Source organism: Lingula anatina, chromosome 4 (genome assembly GCF_051362555.1).
Source record: "Lingula anatina isolate TDL-2025a chromosome 4, LinAna3.0, whole genome shotgun sequence".
Lineage (NCBI taxonomy): Eukaryota > Metazoa > Brachiopoda > Lingulata > Lingulida > Lingulidae > Lingula > Lingula anatina.
In genome coordinates, this window is record NC_141770.1 from 26,313,613 (window position 1) to 26,333,211 (window position 19,599).

At 34.6% G+C, this 19,599-nt stretch overlaps 3 protein-coding genes across 3 annotated transcripts; 2 read left to right on the forward strand and 1 right to left on the reverse strand.

Moving 5' to 3' along the window:
• Window positions 1-230: 230 nt before the first annotated feature.
• LOC106152381 (E3 ubiquitin-protein ligase RNF166) lies at window positions 231-3,644 on the forward strand. The gene is made up of 6 exons (XM_013525931.2): window positions 231-474; window positions 660-822; window positions 1,163-1,272; window positions 1,933-2,047; window positions 2,621-2,728; window positions 2,988-3,644. The coding sequence occupies exons 1-6, from the start codon at window positions 392-394 to the stop codon at window positions 3,051-3,053; spliced, it is 645 nt and encodes a 214-aa protein (XP_013381385.1). The 5' UTR covers window positions 231-391; the 3' UTR covers window positions 3,054-3,644.
• A 1-nt stretch (window position 3,645) lies between these two features.
• Window positions 3,646-8,799, reverse strand: LOC106152380 (centrosomal protein of 290 kDa). Its single transcript, XM_087010279.1, has 7 exons — window positions 8,662-8,799; window positions 6,579-6,718; window positions 6,133-6,237; window positions 5,750-5,840; window positions 5,377-5,509; window positions 4,936-5,036; window positions 3,646-4,513 (listed from the first exon to the last, which is right to left on the reverse strand). Exons 1-7 carry the CDS (start codon window positions 8,689-8,691, stop codon window positions 4,364-4,366), a joined length of 750 nt encoding a protein of 249 aa, XP_086866405.1. The 5' UTR covers window positions 8,692-8,799; the 3' UTR covers window positions 3,646-4,363.
• LOC106152378 (inositol monophosphatase 1) lies at window positions 8,758-15,807 on the forward strand. Its single transcript, XM_087010278.1, has 8 exons — window positions 8,758-8,903; window positions 11,118-11,254; window positions 11,627-11,731; window positions 12,339-12,384; window positions 12,915-13,023; window positions 13,459-13,564; window positions 13,948-14,099; window positions 14,415-15,807. The coding sequence occupies exons 1-8, from the start codon at window positions 8,820-8,822 to the stop codon at window positions 14,519-14,521; spliced, it is 846 nt and encodes a 281-aa protein (XP_086866404.1). The 5' UTR covers window positions 8,758-8,819; the 3' UTR covers window positions 14,522-15,807.
• The last annotated feature ends 3,792 nt before the right edge of the window (window positions 15,808-19,599 follow it).

The window sequence follows — 19,599 nt, forward strand, 5'->3', positions numbered from 1 at the left end:
CCAATTAATCAATAAATGAATCCCCATCATCTACAAATGAAGTGGGTGGGATGCGTTTTTCTGTTTGATACGAAACCTTTTTTAATTGACATCCCTAATTTTTTTTTTTTTTTTTTTTTTTTTTTTTTTTTTTTTTTTTTTTTTTAGTGTATATAAATAGATATGAGTTGATTAAAAGCAGTGCTGCTCACTTTTTATCGCCACTTTACCTATGCCCTCCTGGGACCATTTTAAGGTCAAGGTCGAATCCTGCTCGTTACTGCCTTCTCGTTTGGAAGTAAGCTTATCTCTGAAAATAACAACAAAACGCGAAATGAAACAGGGAGTGATTATCTAAACAATTTCACTAGTCCAGCGCCAGATTACCAGAGGCCTATCTACTGTAGAACCAATGGCTTCTGTAGCAGAGCGTTTCACGTGCCCAATATGCTGCGATATATTTCAAAAACCAGTACAGCTGCCCTGCAAACATGTGTAAGAAGATATTTTTTTCCGGGTTGGGGACTTTCATTTCCAGTCGAAGCAGTCTGTGAAAGAATGTATCACGAAAATTTTTAGATCTAAGAGAATGTAACTCGTTCATACTGCATTTTAAATAAATTCTGAGATACTGTAGTTAACCATTTTTTACACGATAATTGAAGTGCTTTAATTTTTAGGTATTGTCGACAGTGTCTTGAAAATGCTGCTAAAAGAGGACGAGACCTACATGTATGTGCAGTTTGTAAGGATAATTTTAACTTACGTGATGTGCAGCCGACTCCAGATATTGAAAGAAGATTAGACATTGAAAAGGATGCTTGTCGTGGATGTAAAAAACTGGTGAGGGCAAATATACTGGTAGTATACCCCAGTACTACAAAAGTTTAAAGTTTTCTTAAAAATTTATTCGTTACATAAATGCCAGTGAGGCAGATAAACAGTCCATGCTTTTAATGATATATGTATGTAGTCTTTGTATTGCTTATGGGAAATAATCCAAATTTGTTTAGGTATATATTTAAAAAAACATATACATGAATGTTTTGTTCCTAAATCCCAAATGCTGTCTCTATATAATACTTATAACTTCTTTTAAAATCAGGTAAGGATATTTAATGGACATTGATTGAGTTCTATAAAATATCACTAATTTCCATATTAATTTTTTTTCTTACCACAGATGACGTTGTCAGAATTAAGGATGCATACATCGATATGTGCAGAATTATTAAAAACTGTGAAAGAAACTAGATTTAAACCAGTAGCTAAGTCTTCTCAACACATCCCCAGGTAACTAAATCAGCAACAGTGAATATTTTTAAAAACTAAGTCTTACCTCAGCTGTTCACTGGAAGATGGCTCAGTGTCCAGAAGTATATTTTAGAAAATGAAATCAGAGTTAAAGAAACAACTGACCCAATGACAAAAAATGGCTAGTAACTGAACTGAGTACTGTTACAAATTTACTGGCAGCTGATCTCCACAAGAATGTTTGATAATTTTCATCAATTTATGAAGGTCAGCACTATTTGTTTTAAACCTTACATCAAATTTTGTGAGCATCTTAACACTGCCAGACTGCAGATGCTTTCCACAATGGTTACATAATGACTCAGACTTTTCAATGGGAGGAAAATTGTGATTTTTACAGATGCTATGTTTTAAGTCATAATTCCTTTAAATTTGAACATTCCTATCAAGTGGTAGCAATAAAATTGAAGAGCAGGCTATCCTATAGTTAATTTTTTTTTTTTTTTTTGCAGTAAAAGCACCACAAATGCTATATAGAGGTATAATTTTTATGATTCTAAAATAATGTATTTCAGTGATCGATAATTTTTGCCCATTGAAAAGATCAAGTTATAACTGTAATTGACAATGTCCAATAATATTATTTTATAACTTTATCAAGACCATTTGTTTTAAACTCTGCATCATGTTTCTCTCCAGTAATGTGCCAAATCGCTCCACCTTCAACTGTCCCTTCTGTGCGGAGAAGAATTTAGATTGTGAAGGTCTGCGAGAACACTGTATGGGAGCACACAGACATTGTGACCAGAGAGTGGTGAGTACCCTTATATTATATTTATTTATTTTTCATTTATTTCAATTATTTTAGCAGAGGCCTGCTTCATAAACTGACCATGGAGAAAGTGAAATTCACTCTCGATAAAGACTACCATGGATCTTTGCAGACTTAGGCTTCGTTCACATGCAATGTCTATTTTCTAAATTCTACTTTCTATTTGCGGTATGTCTTATGATCACGTTCTGTGGCCTGAATATCCCGCGGCGTAATTACTGGCAGCACGAGCCAGTTACTATAAGAACGTGATCATAAGACATACCGCAAATAGAAAATAGAATTTAGAAAATAGACATTGCATGTGAACGAAGCCTAAGATCCCTTTTTTAGTTGTGTTTCATTTTTGTTTTATATTACATATAAGTCCAATTTTCTTGTAACTAATTGCGACAGTTGTGAACTTGTGACATTAAATGGTTTTATATTATAAGCAAGTCCAGTTTGCAGAATTGTTTTAGATATGTTACATGATTAACAGTGTGTTGTGTTACAGGCAAGTCCAGTATTAAATGTGTTAGTTGTGACACGCATTTATTTCCTATACTGATACAGGTATGCCCAGTGTGTGCTGCCATGCCTTGGGGTGATCCCAACATGAAAAGTGCCAACTTTCTACAACACCTTAATACCAGACATAAGTTTGAATATGAAACATATGTGGTAAGTATTTTGTAGTGAGAATGTATATCAGCTTTGCCATTAATTTCATGGATTTATTCCATTTATTTTTGTTATTATTCAACACATTGAATTATGACTGAAAGAAAAGACAAGAAATCCAAAGGCAGTTATATCTATACTACTTATAATTGGAACTTTTAAAAAAATTAATATAAAATGAAGTTACTTTATGATATGAATATAAAATATGACACTTATGAGAAGCATTTATGAAAATTATTTCCCATATATCTTTTAGGATTATGGTGAAGATGAAGATGCCATGCTCCAAAAAGCAGTGCAAGCCTCTCTAAATGATAATTAAAAATAGCACTACACTTTGATGGAATAACATATTGACTGGAACTTACTGAAGGGCCTCATAATGCACAACTGCTCAGCTGGCTGCATAATAGTATAAGCACAATGTCAGGCTCTTACTTTTGGTGCAATTCTAATATTAAGCTGGAGAAAAATACCAGGAAAAAACAACTAGTCACTGTAAAACATAATTTGTTTGAAGGAAATGTTTGATAATATTGTCTTTGGTAACAGTTGTCTTATTTTAAAGAGTCAGTCTTTGGATATCACAGCATTTTAATGGAACTTCAGAGTATTGTGCGTAGGTAATGTCCTTCTTTCTCATTAAAATATTCTGTATATGTATCATATGTCATAAGAGGCCTGTTAAACGTTTTAAAATATGTTTAACGTTTACTCATACTTTTCATATGTAAGGATATAAAGAAGAGGTTGGAGATGAGTTCAACACTCTTTTTATTAAGTTTGTAAATAGGTTAACTTATGTATTGTATTTAGCAAATGTATATACTGTAATGCTTCAGTGCAATTAATGTAATGTTTTTTTTTCTTGATGTTTACAAATAAACTTGAGATTAAATGAAAGACTTTTAAAGTATGATTTAAGATGTATTTTCATTAAAATAACCAAAAACCTAGAACAATTTTAATATTAAAATGACACGAATCTTTATGAATTTGTTCACAGTGGGATCATCTTTTTCCTTCAAGTTGCACACTTGTACACAGTCCTGTTAAAACATAGACCTTAAGTTTGAAACACCTGCAGTCATGAATATTCCACTTGTAATCATATTATGGCCCTCAAAACATCCAATCTAAAACTGTTCCTCAGATATTGGAAACATTCCCTTTGCGTGCTGTGGTTTCAATTGTTATCCACAAAATTAAGGTGATAGGCGAAATCTCTGAAGTATATCTAATACCTGATGCCATTCTTATTCCTTCCCTCACTCCCTCCTTCTCTTCCTCACTACCACCCGCACTATTTCTTTCACTCACTCCCTTTTTGCTTAGCAAAAATCAATTAACATGTGAATTGCACAGGGTGAGTAATTTTGAGCAATCTGACAAAGAGTTGAATCTTAATTATCAGTATGCTTTTAGTTACTCAAAAGGATCCGAGGCATTCTGATAATAGACTGAGGCTAGTTTTGAATAAACTGAAACTTGGGTGTTGGTGGAAGAGAGCCATGCTGATGATATAATAAGTTTGTTTCCATTTATCTGTGAAATTCAGGGTGGGCAAATTTTGAACCAGGTATCAAATTCAGACCAACTGTAAACAGCCTTAATGTATACAGGGCCAGTGTTTCACGTCTGAGTTTTGCACCGTTTTTCTGGATGAGGGTATGGCACTCCAAATCTACTGCACAAAGTCCTCAAAGACTTCTCGTATTGCTTGTTCAGTTTTGTGGACTCCTGCAGGGTGTATTTGAGATCCTCGATTTCTTCAAAGAAGCTCTGAAAATTGAGTAAATCAAACTTTTGAGGCATGAATGACAAAAATATCTGTACACACAATGATAAAGGAAGTTTGCTAGATCGGAGAAGTAAATGATTTATCAATTAAAATTATAAGAAAAACAAAAGATTTTGCTAAAAGTGACAATTTTACTAGTAATTACTCCTTTCACCTCCACTGAAATTTAAGTGTTATTCCAGTTAAATATTATGCTAAAAAACAAAAAATAATTTCATCTACCAACCCTTCTTTTACTCACTCATTAACAAACTTGTCAATTTTGTCTAAAAATCAACTTAAAAACAGCCACTATGTCTGTTATTTGTATGCACTTTAATCTGCCAGTCAATTCCTTCAAACCATTTAGCTTAACATTGCAGACTTTTTTAATGGCAGGTGTGTTGACGAAACCAGTTCTTACATGATCTAATCCTTTCAGCTCTTCTGTTAGCTTCTGTTTGATTTTGAGTAGTTTGTCTCTCTCCCTCTTCACTCTGGTTAATTCTCTTTGCAAGGAAGTTGCTAATTAAAACACAAAGCAAAGACAATATCACAGTTCAGTTCAGGGTTTAAAATGAAGGTTAAAGATGACTGAAACATTTAAATTATTTATTGAAATCGATCACTTTTTAAAAATCATTTGTGACATGGATATTATAGAAAAAGAAAGTAAAAAAAAATGGAATATAATATGCGAGTCTATCGTAATGAAACAAAAATGTAAATACAACTGGAGTTCATAAACAAAATGGAACACTGCAACATCTTGTTTGGCTCGCTGTCACCTTTAAAATATGTACAAATACATTTAGCTGATATAGTGCCTAAATATATATTTTTGCATGAAGAAAAACCTTCATACCAGATTGTTTTGGAGATCCAGATCGTGACCTTGACCTGCGGGAAAGCCTGGAAGAACTGCCTTTATCTCTTTCAAGTCTGTGGATTTTGTCTTCTGCTTGCTTCAGTTTTTGTTCCAGTTCTGTCACTTTAATCTAAATAGAATTGATTCATGTTTACATGCCTGGGTCACATAAGTAATAGTACATGGGTGAGGACCCAGGGGGTACATGCCCCTTCCCCTTTTACCATTACAGTTTCAGAGAAACACCCTTCTCAAGCCCTCTCATCCCCCCCTTAAAAAAATGAAAAATTAATGAAACAGTATAGTGAGTGAAACTAAACAAAAAAGAAAGGAATATTTCATCATAAATGTTCTGCCTCACAATACTTACATTTAGAGATGTTATTGTTTCCACGTGCCTTATGTTTGTTTTCATTTCTTTCTCGTATCTCTTCATCAAGCCATTATGCATCGTGAGAAGTCTGGTATTATGCAAATAAAAGACACGAAACTGCATTAAACTGGTTCTTACTTGTGACTGCAGTAAATCTTGTTGTTTAATGACAGGCTGAATTCTCAAAGAAAAAATAAAAATATCTGAAAAAGTTTTTAGCATTAAGTCTTGTATTTAAAGATAATTTCAAATATTGTTTCATACATTCAAAAAATTGATATCATTTTTTTATTTATTTCTTTCTCACTTCATTTTTTGGTATTAGGTGTGTGTGTGTGTGTGTGTGTGTGTGTGTGTGTCTATGTGTGTGTGTCACTCACTTGTTAGTCTTCTCTGCTTCACTGGTGACAGTCACAGCAGGTTTCTTGGGTTGCGTGTAGATCCCAGAATACAGAGATTTTGGAGGATCAGTTTGCATCTGGGCACTGAAAATGCACAACTTCCACATTACTTGTCATCCTTCATAAAAAAGAACCTCTTCTCCCAGCCAAACTTCACTGACAAAATTAATTTTATTGAAACATAAATAGATATCTGTAACACAATGAATTTCAACAAAGCTGTTCTTAATGTGCTGATCAGGTCAGACATTACCATCAAGAAAACACACACAGTTTAAGTGGAAAAAGTACTTTATGTCAAATGAAAGAAATTCAAAAAACAAACAAACAAACAAATAAATAAATAAATAAATAAATAAATAAATAAATAAATAAATAAATAAATAAATAAATGAATGAATGAATACCCTCAGGACTCTACTCACTCTCTAGTTGTTACATATTGCTTCATCATTTCCTGCAATCTCAGTGTCTCCTTCATCTCATTCAGTTCCCTTTCAAGTGCTATATTCTGTTTCTTCATCTTTTTTATCTTCTTACATAGTTTCTCATTCTCGGCAGTTAGCTTTTAAAAAATAATTTTGATTATAATGATAACTAAGAGTGACATATTTAGTGATTTATTAAAAGTTACTGCTTCCCATTACATGCTGGTCATTGTTTACATCACCAGAGGCATCTAGAGTGTTCCAGGTCACAGCCTTCCAAAAACTTAGCCAGAAAATACAAATTTTATGTGATTGCTAAATTAAATAATGGGGTAACTCCTCCCTGCACATTGAACTCTGTATGTGACCACTTGCCAACAAAACCAAGGCCGAACTTAAGCCAACTGAACTCATCTAAAGATTACCCTTAGCCTCAAATTAAAGCTTTACTATTCTTATTACGCTTCCCCGCCCCCCCCCCCCCCCGCCCCCCCCCCCCCCCTCTTCTCTTCAACTGGGAGGAGTTTCAACTTATTGACCCATTAGAGCCTGCGTCATCAAAACAAACGGCAGCCATTCTGGAGGGAGACCGGAATCGTCTGCTGCGCATGAACAAGCCATGTCTGTAGTTCAGTTTTCGTTTTCTGTATTTTCTTTGATATTTAACCGAGCAAAATGATGAATTACTGCAGGTTATTTGATCGAGAGAAGATAACTAACTTTACAAGCGTTCACAGGCTGCCTGCAGTGGTAACAATCCATGGTGAAGGAACTAAAACCATAAACGGAGGAGAGACGGCGAGGTGGCTTTGAATCAAGACTCTTCGGAAAAGTAAAGGATAAAACTAATTTATTTTATAGCAAAGAATGAAGAGCCAGCGGTGCAGATTTTACCATAAAAGAAAAAACAGTAGAAAACCAAAGACCTAGGTGTGTACATTTGGGGCGCACTTACACTACATATATATTTAAAGTAGTGCCCAAAAAGTTTGGGTGGAGAGTGTGTTAATTAGTTAAAACGTGTGGAAATACCCAGGCAGGGTTTCGACTTTTATAGTGAAGACTCACCTATTGCCTTGGGTGTAATTTGTTATCAGTTACGGTGCTCTCTAGATTTTATCGGCTGTCACCTACCTCTTTAATACCTGGTTAGCATTATTGCCAATTAGTGTCAAGGCTATATTTGTACTGTACACAGCTGAGCTGGGCCAATTAAATCAATTACCTGTATGAGTTGCATTTGGAAGTTAGTGGCTTAATTTTCGACTTGGTGTAGTGATAAGAGTAATTTTATTTTGCAAGTAAATTCTACCTCAGGTGTAATTGACATATAACCTCATGAAATGAATTTGCTTATATGAATGGTTGCATGGTGAATAATAAACTCTCTCAAACAACAGTCTTGTTACATGTACTTTCTAATGAACCAATATGAAGTACAAGAATGTTGAAATAATTTCTGACAGCCTCACGATGTAGAGATAAGTCATAACTGACAGCAATATTTCATGTCATACTTTATGACAATCCTGCATACATTCTTCCTTGAGTCCACAAGGGTTTATCCTGATGATCAGCTCAAATTTCTCCTTATATCTATCCTTTATGAAAAAAGTTGCTTCTATGTAAGGTTAAACTTATGATTACACATTAAACTCTCTCAAACTATAACTGTTATTACCCAATGAACAAGAAAAATGAAGTACAAGATAACTGAACTATCTTCTGACAACACGATGTTGGATAAGTAGCATTTGGTAGGATTTCATGTTTTTAGACTGTCTTGAGTTCATATTGGTCGATCCTGCTGAGCAGCTGAAGCTTCAGCTTGTATATATCCTTTTCCCTTTGGTGTACTTGATCGCGATATGAAGTTTATTTTATTTTATTTGGTTCACCTATATTACCGCTACTATTCCCCTCCAGCATGGCCGCGGGACTAGTGTTACGGAGCAAATATGACGTCACTGTAATGGGTTAATAGGCAACAACAGGCGATCGATTATCGTTATGCAATTGCAATTGCTGCTCTATCATTTTGACATGACCAAGATGATATAAACGGTCCAATAATACTGACCCTGGCGCATGTGTGGATATCTGGCATCATTTTCGTGAATTTTTCTACTTTTCAAACTCGACAGGATGTTTATAATTGGCGCCTTTCTGCGCAAGTGCGGCATTGCATTGTGGGTATGCGGATGTTGCAAGATAAGACGAAACCTCGACATTTGGAAGATGGAGACGAATGCAGGGGTCCCCGACTCGGAGTTAGATGCCAGTTATAAAGTGGCCCTTGAGCTGGCTCATAGTGCTGGGCAGGTAAATAAGCTCAACGCACTCGTTTTTCATTGTCGCATGGATGGCGCTAGTTTTTTTTTTTTTTTTTATAATTATAATTATAATAATTTATTGAGCACTGAAATGTTTTTACATTTAGAGGCTCTCTAGCTACTATACATTATACATATGGAAAGATAGTAAGGATAGTAAGTAAATGAAAGAAAAAAAAATTATACTTATATAATGTTACACAATATACATTCTCTTAATATCCAGGTGAGATGCATGAAATCATTTGTGCACTTCTAGTTAATTACGTTTTTTCATAATTTTACTTACAAAATTCCCTACTGCAATTGCACTCTGTTCAGTGGGTGGGTTTAGAATGATGTCAAGCTGTTTGACCTCGTCTGTTAGACCTTGCAAGTTTACCTCTGGTATGCATTCAAACAGCAATTTCCTTTCAATTTTGTGATGGGCGCATTTTAGGAAAAAATGTATTTCATCTTCTATCTCATTACAATGGGGGCATTTTCGGTCTGAAAGTTGTGTTTTTGGGTTTGTATGCCGCCCTTTTTCAATTTCCAGGTCATGGTTTTTTTTTTTTTTTAGTGAATTAAGGGTTGAATATGAACGGTTCGTGAGTGTTCAATGGTAAATACAACATGCATGATGATCTGTATGCGACTGAAGGAATTTAATATTAACAGAGAATAGGTATCATTTGGTTTATGGAAAAACAAAGGAGGCCGAGACACTTGCTGGAAAAGATAGGTGGCAAGTGGTGAAGTTCGTCAGGAGGTGATAAATACGTTTTTGGTACAGGCATCTGTCTCAAATGATCAAAAAGTAAAGTACCTTGTCCTCCGGTAAGTTCAACTAGAAGTAGTATGTTATTTATATCCTTAATATGTTTAAAACCTTACAGTTTGCCCTTTAGTTTACATGTAACCTTGGTGACATTGATCATTGGTAATGCCAAACTGTTACATAATCAAATTCAAAACACCAGCTTTGGGGACTTTTGTTTTTGACAACTGTTCACTCGTCATCGAGGTGCTTGTTCAAGACAACAGACTGGTATCTACTAGTAGTTCTGGTGGTTTCATTAGTAACAATCCCACAAATACATAGTTTTCTGTCTGTGTGTACATACCCTGAATATGGTTAGCCTCACTGACGAGAACAATGGCCATTTCTCACCCCTCTCTAGGATTACCCCTTTATCTGGGCATGTTTAGTTGTCAGACATGCTTTTAGTATTTCAGTATTGCAGTAGTGTTTTAGTATTTCACATAGAAATGATTTAGTAAAATAACATCAATATGTCTCTGATGAGGGAACACACAATTAAGTCAGTGACACCAGGTAAATTATATTTATAAATTTTTTAAACCGTCAAAATTCCACAATGTAGGACACCTCTTGCCCTTATGTGTAGTGATCTAGGATGTTTTAAGAGAACAAAGGACAACAGGCAATCCCATGTACTGTTTCTTCATAAACACAAGCTTTGATGCACAGCTTGTCAAACACAACTGTTACATTGACACTAGAGATTAGTAATTAACATGGACACAGCTGAGTTTGCTTTATGTGGATTACAGTTTTTCATGTAGGCGTTAATATTAATATACACTGAGATATCTGAATATGTACTGTACAGTATTATACAATAGTGACAGGAGTATATCAGTCCAACTGGAGAGGGAAACTATGCTTTTATTTATTTATTTATTTATTTATTTATTTTCATTGGTGTGCTAGTTATGCTATGCAATAAATTCTTTCAAAGGACTGAAGGGTATTCTTTGTGTTTAAGATGCCCAATAGTAATGTTTTCTATGTGTGGATATGCTGCAAATCTTTCTTAATTCCTAAAATTATTAAACCCCTCAAATGAAATTACCTGATGTCGGTATTTTCTTCTGAATAGTCAGGAAGACATGACATTGTTGATGAATCATGATTCATTTATCTAAGTTATTTAATTAAAAAAACAAATCATTGAAAACAAGAAAAATAACAGGTCCACCAATGATTTCAGAGTGCTCAGCAAATACATTTTAGCACAAAAATCTTATATTGTGTGAAAAATGTACACTTTTTGCTTACATATAATGTGAACAAATAACCATACCAACTCTTTCCAACCACTTATGCTATATGATTAAGTACTTATAGACTGGCATGGTCACCAAAGTAACTTTCCAGCAGATATTATTATTATTATTATTATTATTCGATATGCAGGTGATCAAGGAGGCTTTTCAGAGAAAAGACAAAGGCCTGTCGACCAAATCTACGTCAGCAGATCTAGTCACAGTAACGGACAGGAAGGTGGAAGACATGGCGTTCACACTGCTTAGAGAAAAATTTCCTCATCATAGGTGCTGTGATAGCTACTATTAGAACTCTCTATTAGTTCATTGTCAAATTTCCTGGTCCCAGACCAGTGCACATAATATCATGTTTGCTTCATTTAAAGACAATCATATTTTCACCCAGAGGTTGCATGTGTTATAATCTATAGCAGACCTAAATACAGCTGACACTTTCACTTTTATAACTGAACCTGATTACTTATATTTTTTTTAATGCAAAGTTTACTTTTATTTTAAGTTTATTAATTTTAATGTATTTGGTAAATGAAATAATAGATTTAATTAATCCAGATTTGATCTCAAATTTGTTAATAAATTAAATAAATGTTTTCCTGACATTCAGGGATGAAATTGTAATCACATTTCTCCAACTTGTAGTTTTATAGGAGAAGAGACGGCTGCAGCTGGAGTGAGGAGTGAACTTACAGACAATCCAACTTGGATGATAGATCCAATAGATGGCACCACTAACTTTGTCCATGGGTAGGTACGTAGCTGTAGACTTTTCTTTATATATAGCTTGGGACAGAGAAATGAAGAAATTGTATTCACTTGAATTTATGCTAAGTTTTCAGAAACTGAATGTTTCTTCTTTTCTTTTGCTTGAATTTTGCTTCCTCTTAGCTTCAGTTCTCCTTTTCCATCAAACCTTTTAGTCATCTCTGTTTATCTATGTGCATCCATCATTTAGCATGCCTAGTTATGTTTTGCATGTGGGCATGCATGTGTGTGTGTTATAATAATAATAATAATAATTAATATTAGAATATTATTCAAAAATAATTATTATTATCAGAATATTATTCAAAAAGTAATAATAACAACACACCCAAGTTTTGTGAATTTAAAGAAATCTGATTTTCTCACTTTTTCAGAGAACAATGTGACTCAAATTCTAGCACTTAATTTCTTTATTTTAAGGGACACTTCAAATGTATTCTGAGCTAAAGCAAATTATGGTTTTCAGTTTTAAAGCGAAGACTCGTTTTAAGCTTTTTTTAAACAGGTTCAGGTTCCTTTATCTATATCAACAGATAAACAAAACATCTGTTACATGATTAACTCTAAAATATTCATTTTTTCATTCCAGTTTTCCATTTGTGTGTATTTCTATAGCACTATGTGTTAAAAAGCAGGTAAGAAATAATGTTGGGTAATTTCTTGGGTTATTTGAACCAATACTATGAGAAAATAACCTTTCGTTGTATAAGTACATACTATTCTGATAAACCTCTTCATTTCATGACCATAGACAATCTCTTCAATGTAAGCAATAAGTAGACATGAGCCCGGGTTTTAGAAAAAACTCTAAACATTTATTGTGGGCCCAAACACCTTACATAAATGTTTTGGTGTTTAATTGCTCTGGGGTCATGTAAAAAAGTGGAATTCTGTGATTCTGCAGAAAAAGCTCTTGTCTGAATAAGAGAGCATGTTTAGCTGGCAGATATCTTTAAGTTTTTCAGAGATAGTAGGAAGACCTACCAGACTAGCACAAATGTGATTGTCTTAGGGTATTTGTCAGTTACCTGCAGATTTGATCTTCTTTTCATTTTTTCTTATTCTTATTTTTATTATTATTTTTTTTTACCACTAGTCCTAGAGACCATTAGGTTTAAGTAAAGGCACAGACTGTTTAATTTTCACAGTTTTATATTTCTATCAGGTGGAGATAGGTATCATTCACAATCCAATTCTAAATGAGACGTACACAGCAAGAAGGGGTCAAGGAGCTTATCTTAATGGAGAGCGGATACAGACAGGAAGTCAAGATGGTGAGGATGTCCTTTTTATCACTGCAGTTATATGAAATATGACCCAAATCTTCCAACACATTGGCTCAAAGCATCCCAAGTATTAGAGCTAATTTTCTCAAATTGTTGAGAAAATCATGATCCATGATAATTAACCAGTATTTCTAAATATCTAGTTTTTACCTTTACGCGGGAAATTCACCTGTCTCAAGCTCCGTTAAAAATGAACAATTTAGAACTCAGATAAAAAGGTTTATAGTTATGGTCTTATTCTCTTCACTGTTTTGGATTTGTTATACATTTTGAAATCCAAGCCCCATATATTTTATATAAGATATATATCAGAAATGTAGTTGGAGTATAAACATAGTAATACATTGTTACAAACAGTAACATTAATTACTGCCTTAGTGGTGTATTTGTGTACAATGAAGTTTCTTATTGGTTTTACTCCAGATCTGTCAAAGTCATTGGTGCTAACAGAATTTGGTGCTCACAGGGAGGAGGCATTTTTATCATTTAAATTTAAGAACATGCGTTCTGTCATTAATAAAGCGCATGGGTAAGTTTTGTTTGGAATTATCTTTTTATTATTTTTATTATTCAATTTCTCACATGATGTCTTAAAAGATATTGTTATTTTGATAAATTATTTCATTGATTGATTTCAAATAGTTTAATAGACTCACTGCATGCAGCATATGGATAACTTAAGCTTACTATTTAATATGTATTTTAATACTGTTGAGGCAAATTTTCAACAGACAACCCTGCAGATGTCAGTCATCGTTTTTCATGGAGTTGGGACTAAATTGAAAGATATCAAAATTAAGCCCTGAGCCTCATGGTATATCCAGCTATTAAAAACTATCTCTGTTTCATCTTTAATGCCAACAAATTTTTTCTGTTCAATTTTTCTAATTATCCTGTTATGTTATCTCTCAGAATTCGCTGCACGGGTTCTGCGGCCTTGGCGTTGTGCCAGCTGGCAAAGGGAGGTGCAGATGCTTATTTTGAATTTGGAATCCACTGCTGGGACATTGCTGCTGGGGACCTGATAGCCAGAGAGGCCGGGGCTTTCACTATGGACACACAGGGTAGTTTATTACATAATTAATAATTTATTTATTTATTTATTTATTTATTTATATGCTTGTAAGGGGTAATATATTCATTTATGTATGAAACTGCATGTTGTTGAGGGGTAATATTTTCTTTCATGTATGAGACTATGAATGTTGTTTTGTACAAAACACACAAGAGAAAGATGATAGATTTGGTCCTTTTTTTTTCTTTTTTATTTTCCCAAAGATACCTAAACTGTTCATGTTTGCTTGTTTGTCTATTTATACTTTGTTTATTTACTTCCGTTTTTTGTTTAATTCTTCAACACATTCTGATTGAAATTCCAGGAGGTCCAGTGGACTTGATGTCCAGGCGGATCATTGGAGCAGCGACAGAGAAGTTGGCCAGGGAGCTGAGCAGTACCATAGACCACACCGAGCTGGAGAGAGACTGATTGTGTCTAGAGTCACACCTAACGCAATCTTAGGAAACTTGATTGTGCCAAGAGGACAGCTAACACAATGTTGACTTGTTCCCATAGAAAATAAGGCGTTTTTACATCAAGTGTTCTGTCTTAGTGCTCCACCTTTATTGTTCCTTTTTGACGATGAAAAGCTTGATTGACAGGCTCTTTAGCATAAAAAGAATCACCAAAATGGAGCTCTAGTGCTCAGCATGGCCAGTTGAATAATTTAACAGCAGGAAGCAAATTTGTGGAGTAGAAAATGAATGTGTTAAACAGTACATGCTCTCTACTTGTATCTTTTGCCCCAAACAGTAGGTGAAAGTGAGAGAAGTCCCCTTTAGTGTTATTATGGTAAGATCTCTCAAAAGACAATATTAAAGATGGAACACCAAGGTAAAACACTTGGGTGGAAAAGCCTATGGTGTTGTTGTTGTTGTTTAATTTGTTTCGTAATCCCTGTAATTTGAATCACCCAATTAAGAGCTTTCTTATCTTAGAATCTATATATATTATTAATGAATTATCAATATTATCTAGTAATTTATCTGTTCCTTGATACATAAGGATGTGATATCAATTGAATATATTTTTAGAATCTTTTAGATTAAATTATGATGTGAAAGTAGTGTTTTATTGGACAAGATGTGCCAGAAGAAGTGATCATGTTTTTAATTTAAACTTTAAATTCTTTTAAAAGATATTGGCCTTCCAGTATTGTAATATCTGAGTTTTTAAAAGGAAAATACAAACTAGCCAAGGTTGATGTTTTCATTGATTTATGAAGGATTTTGATTTTAAGAAATTTGTTGAAATTAAGCTAGACTATTAAAATGTCTATCTATTGAGATAAAACTTTAATCAGCATGGGAAAGTTCTGGTTTTATTTATTTGTTTGTATTCCTAGAAACTTTGTTATTATTTATTTAAAAAAAACACTAGAATACCTGAGGGGTTCTTTACCAAAAGGATGGCTTATATATTATAAGTTATTTTGAAATCAGGTAGATGTGTGTGCAACTTACACATGGAATTGTTGCCAGTTGTAGGGTTGGTGCAGGGAATTCATGGAATGTCATCAGAATTTTTAAGTACTGTGGTTGTACACAAAAGGAATAATTTAAGCTAGTTTTGGTGATTTTATTGATGAATGTATATTTGTTTTAATTGTTCAGCTCACAAATGTGTCAAATTGATTTTTGTTCTGTTTTTCTTCAGCAGTGGCGAACTGGATTATAATAAAAGATTACACTGTTTACAAAACACAGGAAAACTTAGTGACCATCATGAGATTTTTTTTTTTTAATTTCTCATATTTTTACACATAGGGTAATGTTTGTATTCTTGGAATTTTATCAATGAGAAACACTTTGCATGGCGTAAAATTATGATGACAACCGGGGGAATTGTAACCATAATGATTACTACGATGTTAATTGATATCTTTTTCATATTTTCGTTCTTTTGGTTAAATGATACTGAAGGACTATGTTGTGTGAAAGAAATCCAATTTGATTTGATTTACGTTTGGCAACTTATTATAACGATAACGATTCTCGGCTCCCGCCATGAGCGTATTTGCCCTCGCCATCCAAAGCCTGCAAATGACGTAAAAGGTCACATGACCAGCAAAAAATGAAATCTGAACCAAGATCTTTGCGAAATAAAATGCCCTGTTTCGCCAAATTTACATATAACCTTATCTGAACGTTTTATTAGTAGAGAAATATCAAATAATGCACCACACAGTCGGAAACAGCTGTTTGAATTTAAATGATCGCTTGACCAGGACACTGAAATTTTATCCGAGTTGGCTCTGTGGAATGGGATCGGAAACAATGCACATTTGTCGCAACAGAAATTCTATTCCTCGAATGTCTATGGGGGAGATTTAAAGAAATTGTAGTGGTGGGGGAGATAAATATTTCATGCTGCGTTTACATTCAGGTCAACAAATAGGCACGGATTCGGCACGCATTGGGTAATTATAGGGGATTTCGGCGTAGAACTTTTTGTTAACCTTTTCTGCTTCTTTATCTGTCAGGTTCATGCAGGATTGTTGCCGTTCACTTGTCCGTCTTTGAATTTATTATCACGCCCGATCATTTTGAATGCCCTGAATTTCGCGAGCCACTGGCTGTCGTTATCATATAACTGGATTTACTCATACCGTTAAAATAAATTACCAGAGACCTTACATTTAATATATGCATCTAATATAATTTTTTTTTATTTCACATAACATTATTATGATATTACAAGACAACCTGAAAAAACTTTGCAACTGTGAAGTTCCGAAACTTGGATGAGAAACCGCACTGCTTTCAAAACCAACAAAAATAGTCACGTGTACTGCTATGGCTTTTACCTTGAGTGCATTGTTCAATGCTGTTTTATATTACTTCATTATTGTTTGACAATCAGTATTATATATATATACAAGCCATTTGATATCCGTTGTCTCTGATCATGATGCAGGTATAAAAACAGCAATGAACTATACTGACAGTCAATGAAAACGCATCATTTATTTATCAAATAATAGTTTAAGTTCCTTTGGCACATTAAGTTTTCATGTGAAATATGTGAAATATGAAATAGTGATCAGCCCACTCTCTTATGACCAAACAAGTGCACTTATACTCGTTTAAATGGTTAGAATCGATTCTCGGTAAAAAAAAAATTCAAGAAAGTTTTCTGATGCGTTTTCATTGACTGTCCGTATACTTTATTATAAACTGCTGACATAGTCTGTAGGCCCCAAGCCTACAGCCTACCGTTCGACCATCGAGACACGGCATAAATGAGTAATGTTACAGCTTATTGTGAAATAGTCATATGAGAAGGTAGTGCAGATTGGAGTCCACTGCCGCACGAAACGCACAGATGGAGAACAGACCTAATACTGTAAGTTACATTACAACGAACACGAGCTTGTTAGCTAAGTTACAGTCGTCAAGAAGTAACAAATACATTATAGTTTCAGAAACAACTTTAATGTAATTTTTTTACTGAAAAAAGCAATCTACAGAGTACAAATGGTTTGCACTGTGTATTGTACGTAGCAGCAATTTCACTGCTGAAATTAAAGCTTCACTGCATTGACTTATTTTGATTTAATTTTTTTTTCTGGAAATCATTAGTCTGTACATCTCGCCAGCACGTGTGTCTGTCCGTGTCGCCGTGCCAGAAACTGGGGTTTTCATATCTTGTTACCATAATTACTTTCGTTGCCGTTTCAAATTTCAAACATGGCATGATCTGATTAATCCTTATACTTTTCTCAATATTTTCTTTTTCGAGAAGCCCTGTGGACACCGTGTATCATCTTATCTGGTACCTCGGTATCAAATGAAAGCTGCTGGGCTCACTAATGGGCCAAAATGCAAGGCAATTTTGAAATTGGGTATGAGAACAATATTCAACCCAGATTTCATTCTTTGGGGTAGAAAATCTCCAATTTTGGTGTTATCTTTGACAGTTCCGGCCTTGAGGGCAAATTTTGTATTTTTTAAATAAAACCAGAAATGTCCAATGTTTCTGGTACGTAGTCTATGTTGTTCCCCGGTGTTGTCGACGTTACTGGGGCCCAACTTATCAAGCACTTTGTACGAAATAAGCGTTGTTGTGAATACAAAGCCTGGGTCACACTTCACTTACGACCTTTTGGGAACCTTTTTGCAACCACAAAATCTAGATTTTACCACTTTGCAATCACTTTGCGAACTAATTAAGAAGCTGTGACATATTTTTGATCGGCAAGCAGTCCAATATCGATTGCCACAATGTTGCCGTAAGGTATCTGCAACCTCCTACAAACCATCTTCAAGCATACCAGCATACACAGCGTTTGCCCAGCGATATTAAAACCTGTCACTTGGTGATTGAAAACCGGATGCAGGATTGTAGCGATCGCTTGCCCGCTGGTAGCAACAAGGTCGCAAAGATCTATATGTTGCAACCTTGTGATGGTGGCTGCTATCCTCTCTAGGAAAACAAAATAGGTCTAGTAAAATGGCTCTTTTTCAAAAAGGTGGGAACGTGGTAACTGGTGAGAAGAAAAAAGAATTTAAAAAAACTCGGAAATACTGGGTGAGAACGTGGAATGCTAGCCGCCCTTTTCATGGCGATTACGAGCCTTTGATGAAAGAACTTGAACTTGAAAATCAGGAAGACTACATTTCCTTGCTAAGAATAGAACCAGCAATGTTTTATGAACTTTTGAACAGACTACACCCTTGCCAAACGATACCAGTGCTGCAATAAAAAAACATAAATTTGAATATGTTTTAATCCTTATTTATCTTTTAACACCCCTTAACATTTTCTTGTTTTAATAATTGATCTTTTTGAGGTCGCAAGGCGTGTGCAGTCACGGTCACACTGAACAAAAAACTTCCTTGCGACTTGCAAATGTTAGTGGTTGCAACTGTCGGCGACCGGTTGCAACAACTGGCAAAATGGTTTCCAAAAGAACATTGGGTTAATATCCAGTAGCGTCGGGTTTCGGTGCAGTTCCGATAACCTCCTGGCGACCGAAAAACCTATTTGTGGTATCCAACCGGTTGCTGAAAGGTCGCCGACTGCTTTGCAACTGATTTGCAACCGATTGTGTGGTTTCCCTTTGTCTTTTTAGCCCCAGGCGTTAACCACTTACAATACAACGTAATTAAATCGTGACAGGTCGTGCGCATCTTGTATTGTTACATACTCATCCTTGTAGTCACTGGAAGGATGTTAAACTGTATGTACTGAAACTATTTTTATTTAAGATTCTTGGGCACATTTAACGATCTGTTACATTATTTGTATATAATTGTAATGGTTGAGAACATGGCAATAAATATAAATAGGACTTATACATTGCTGATGGAATTATTTTCATTTTCCGTTTTCTCTGCATTCATGTATTTGTTTCATTGTTTACTCAGATAATATGGCTTTCCAAATTTAAAAAGGCATACAGCGATGAAACATTGGGGGTGTCAGCATATTTTTGGGAAAAAACGCACTTTGCTTCTCAGCCTCATATTAAATTTTTTTGGTTTCGTAAGTTTAACATACGTGAC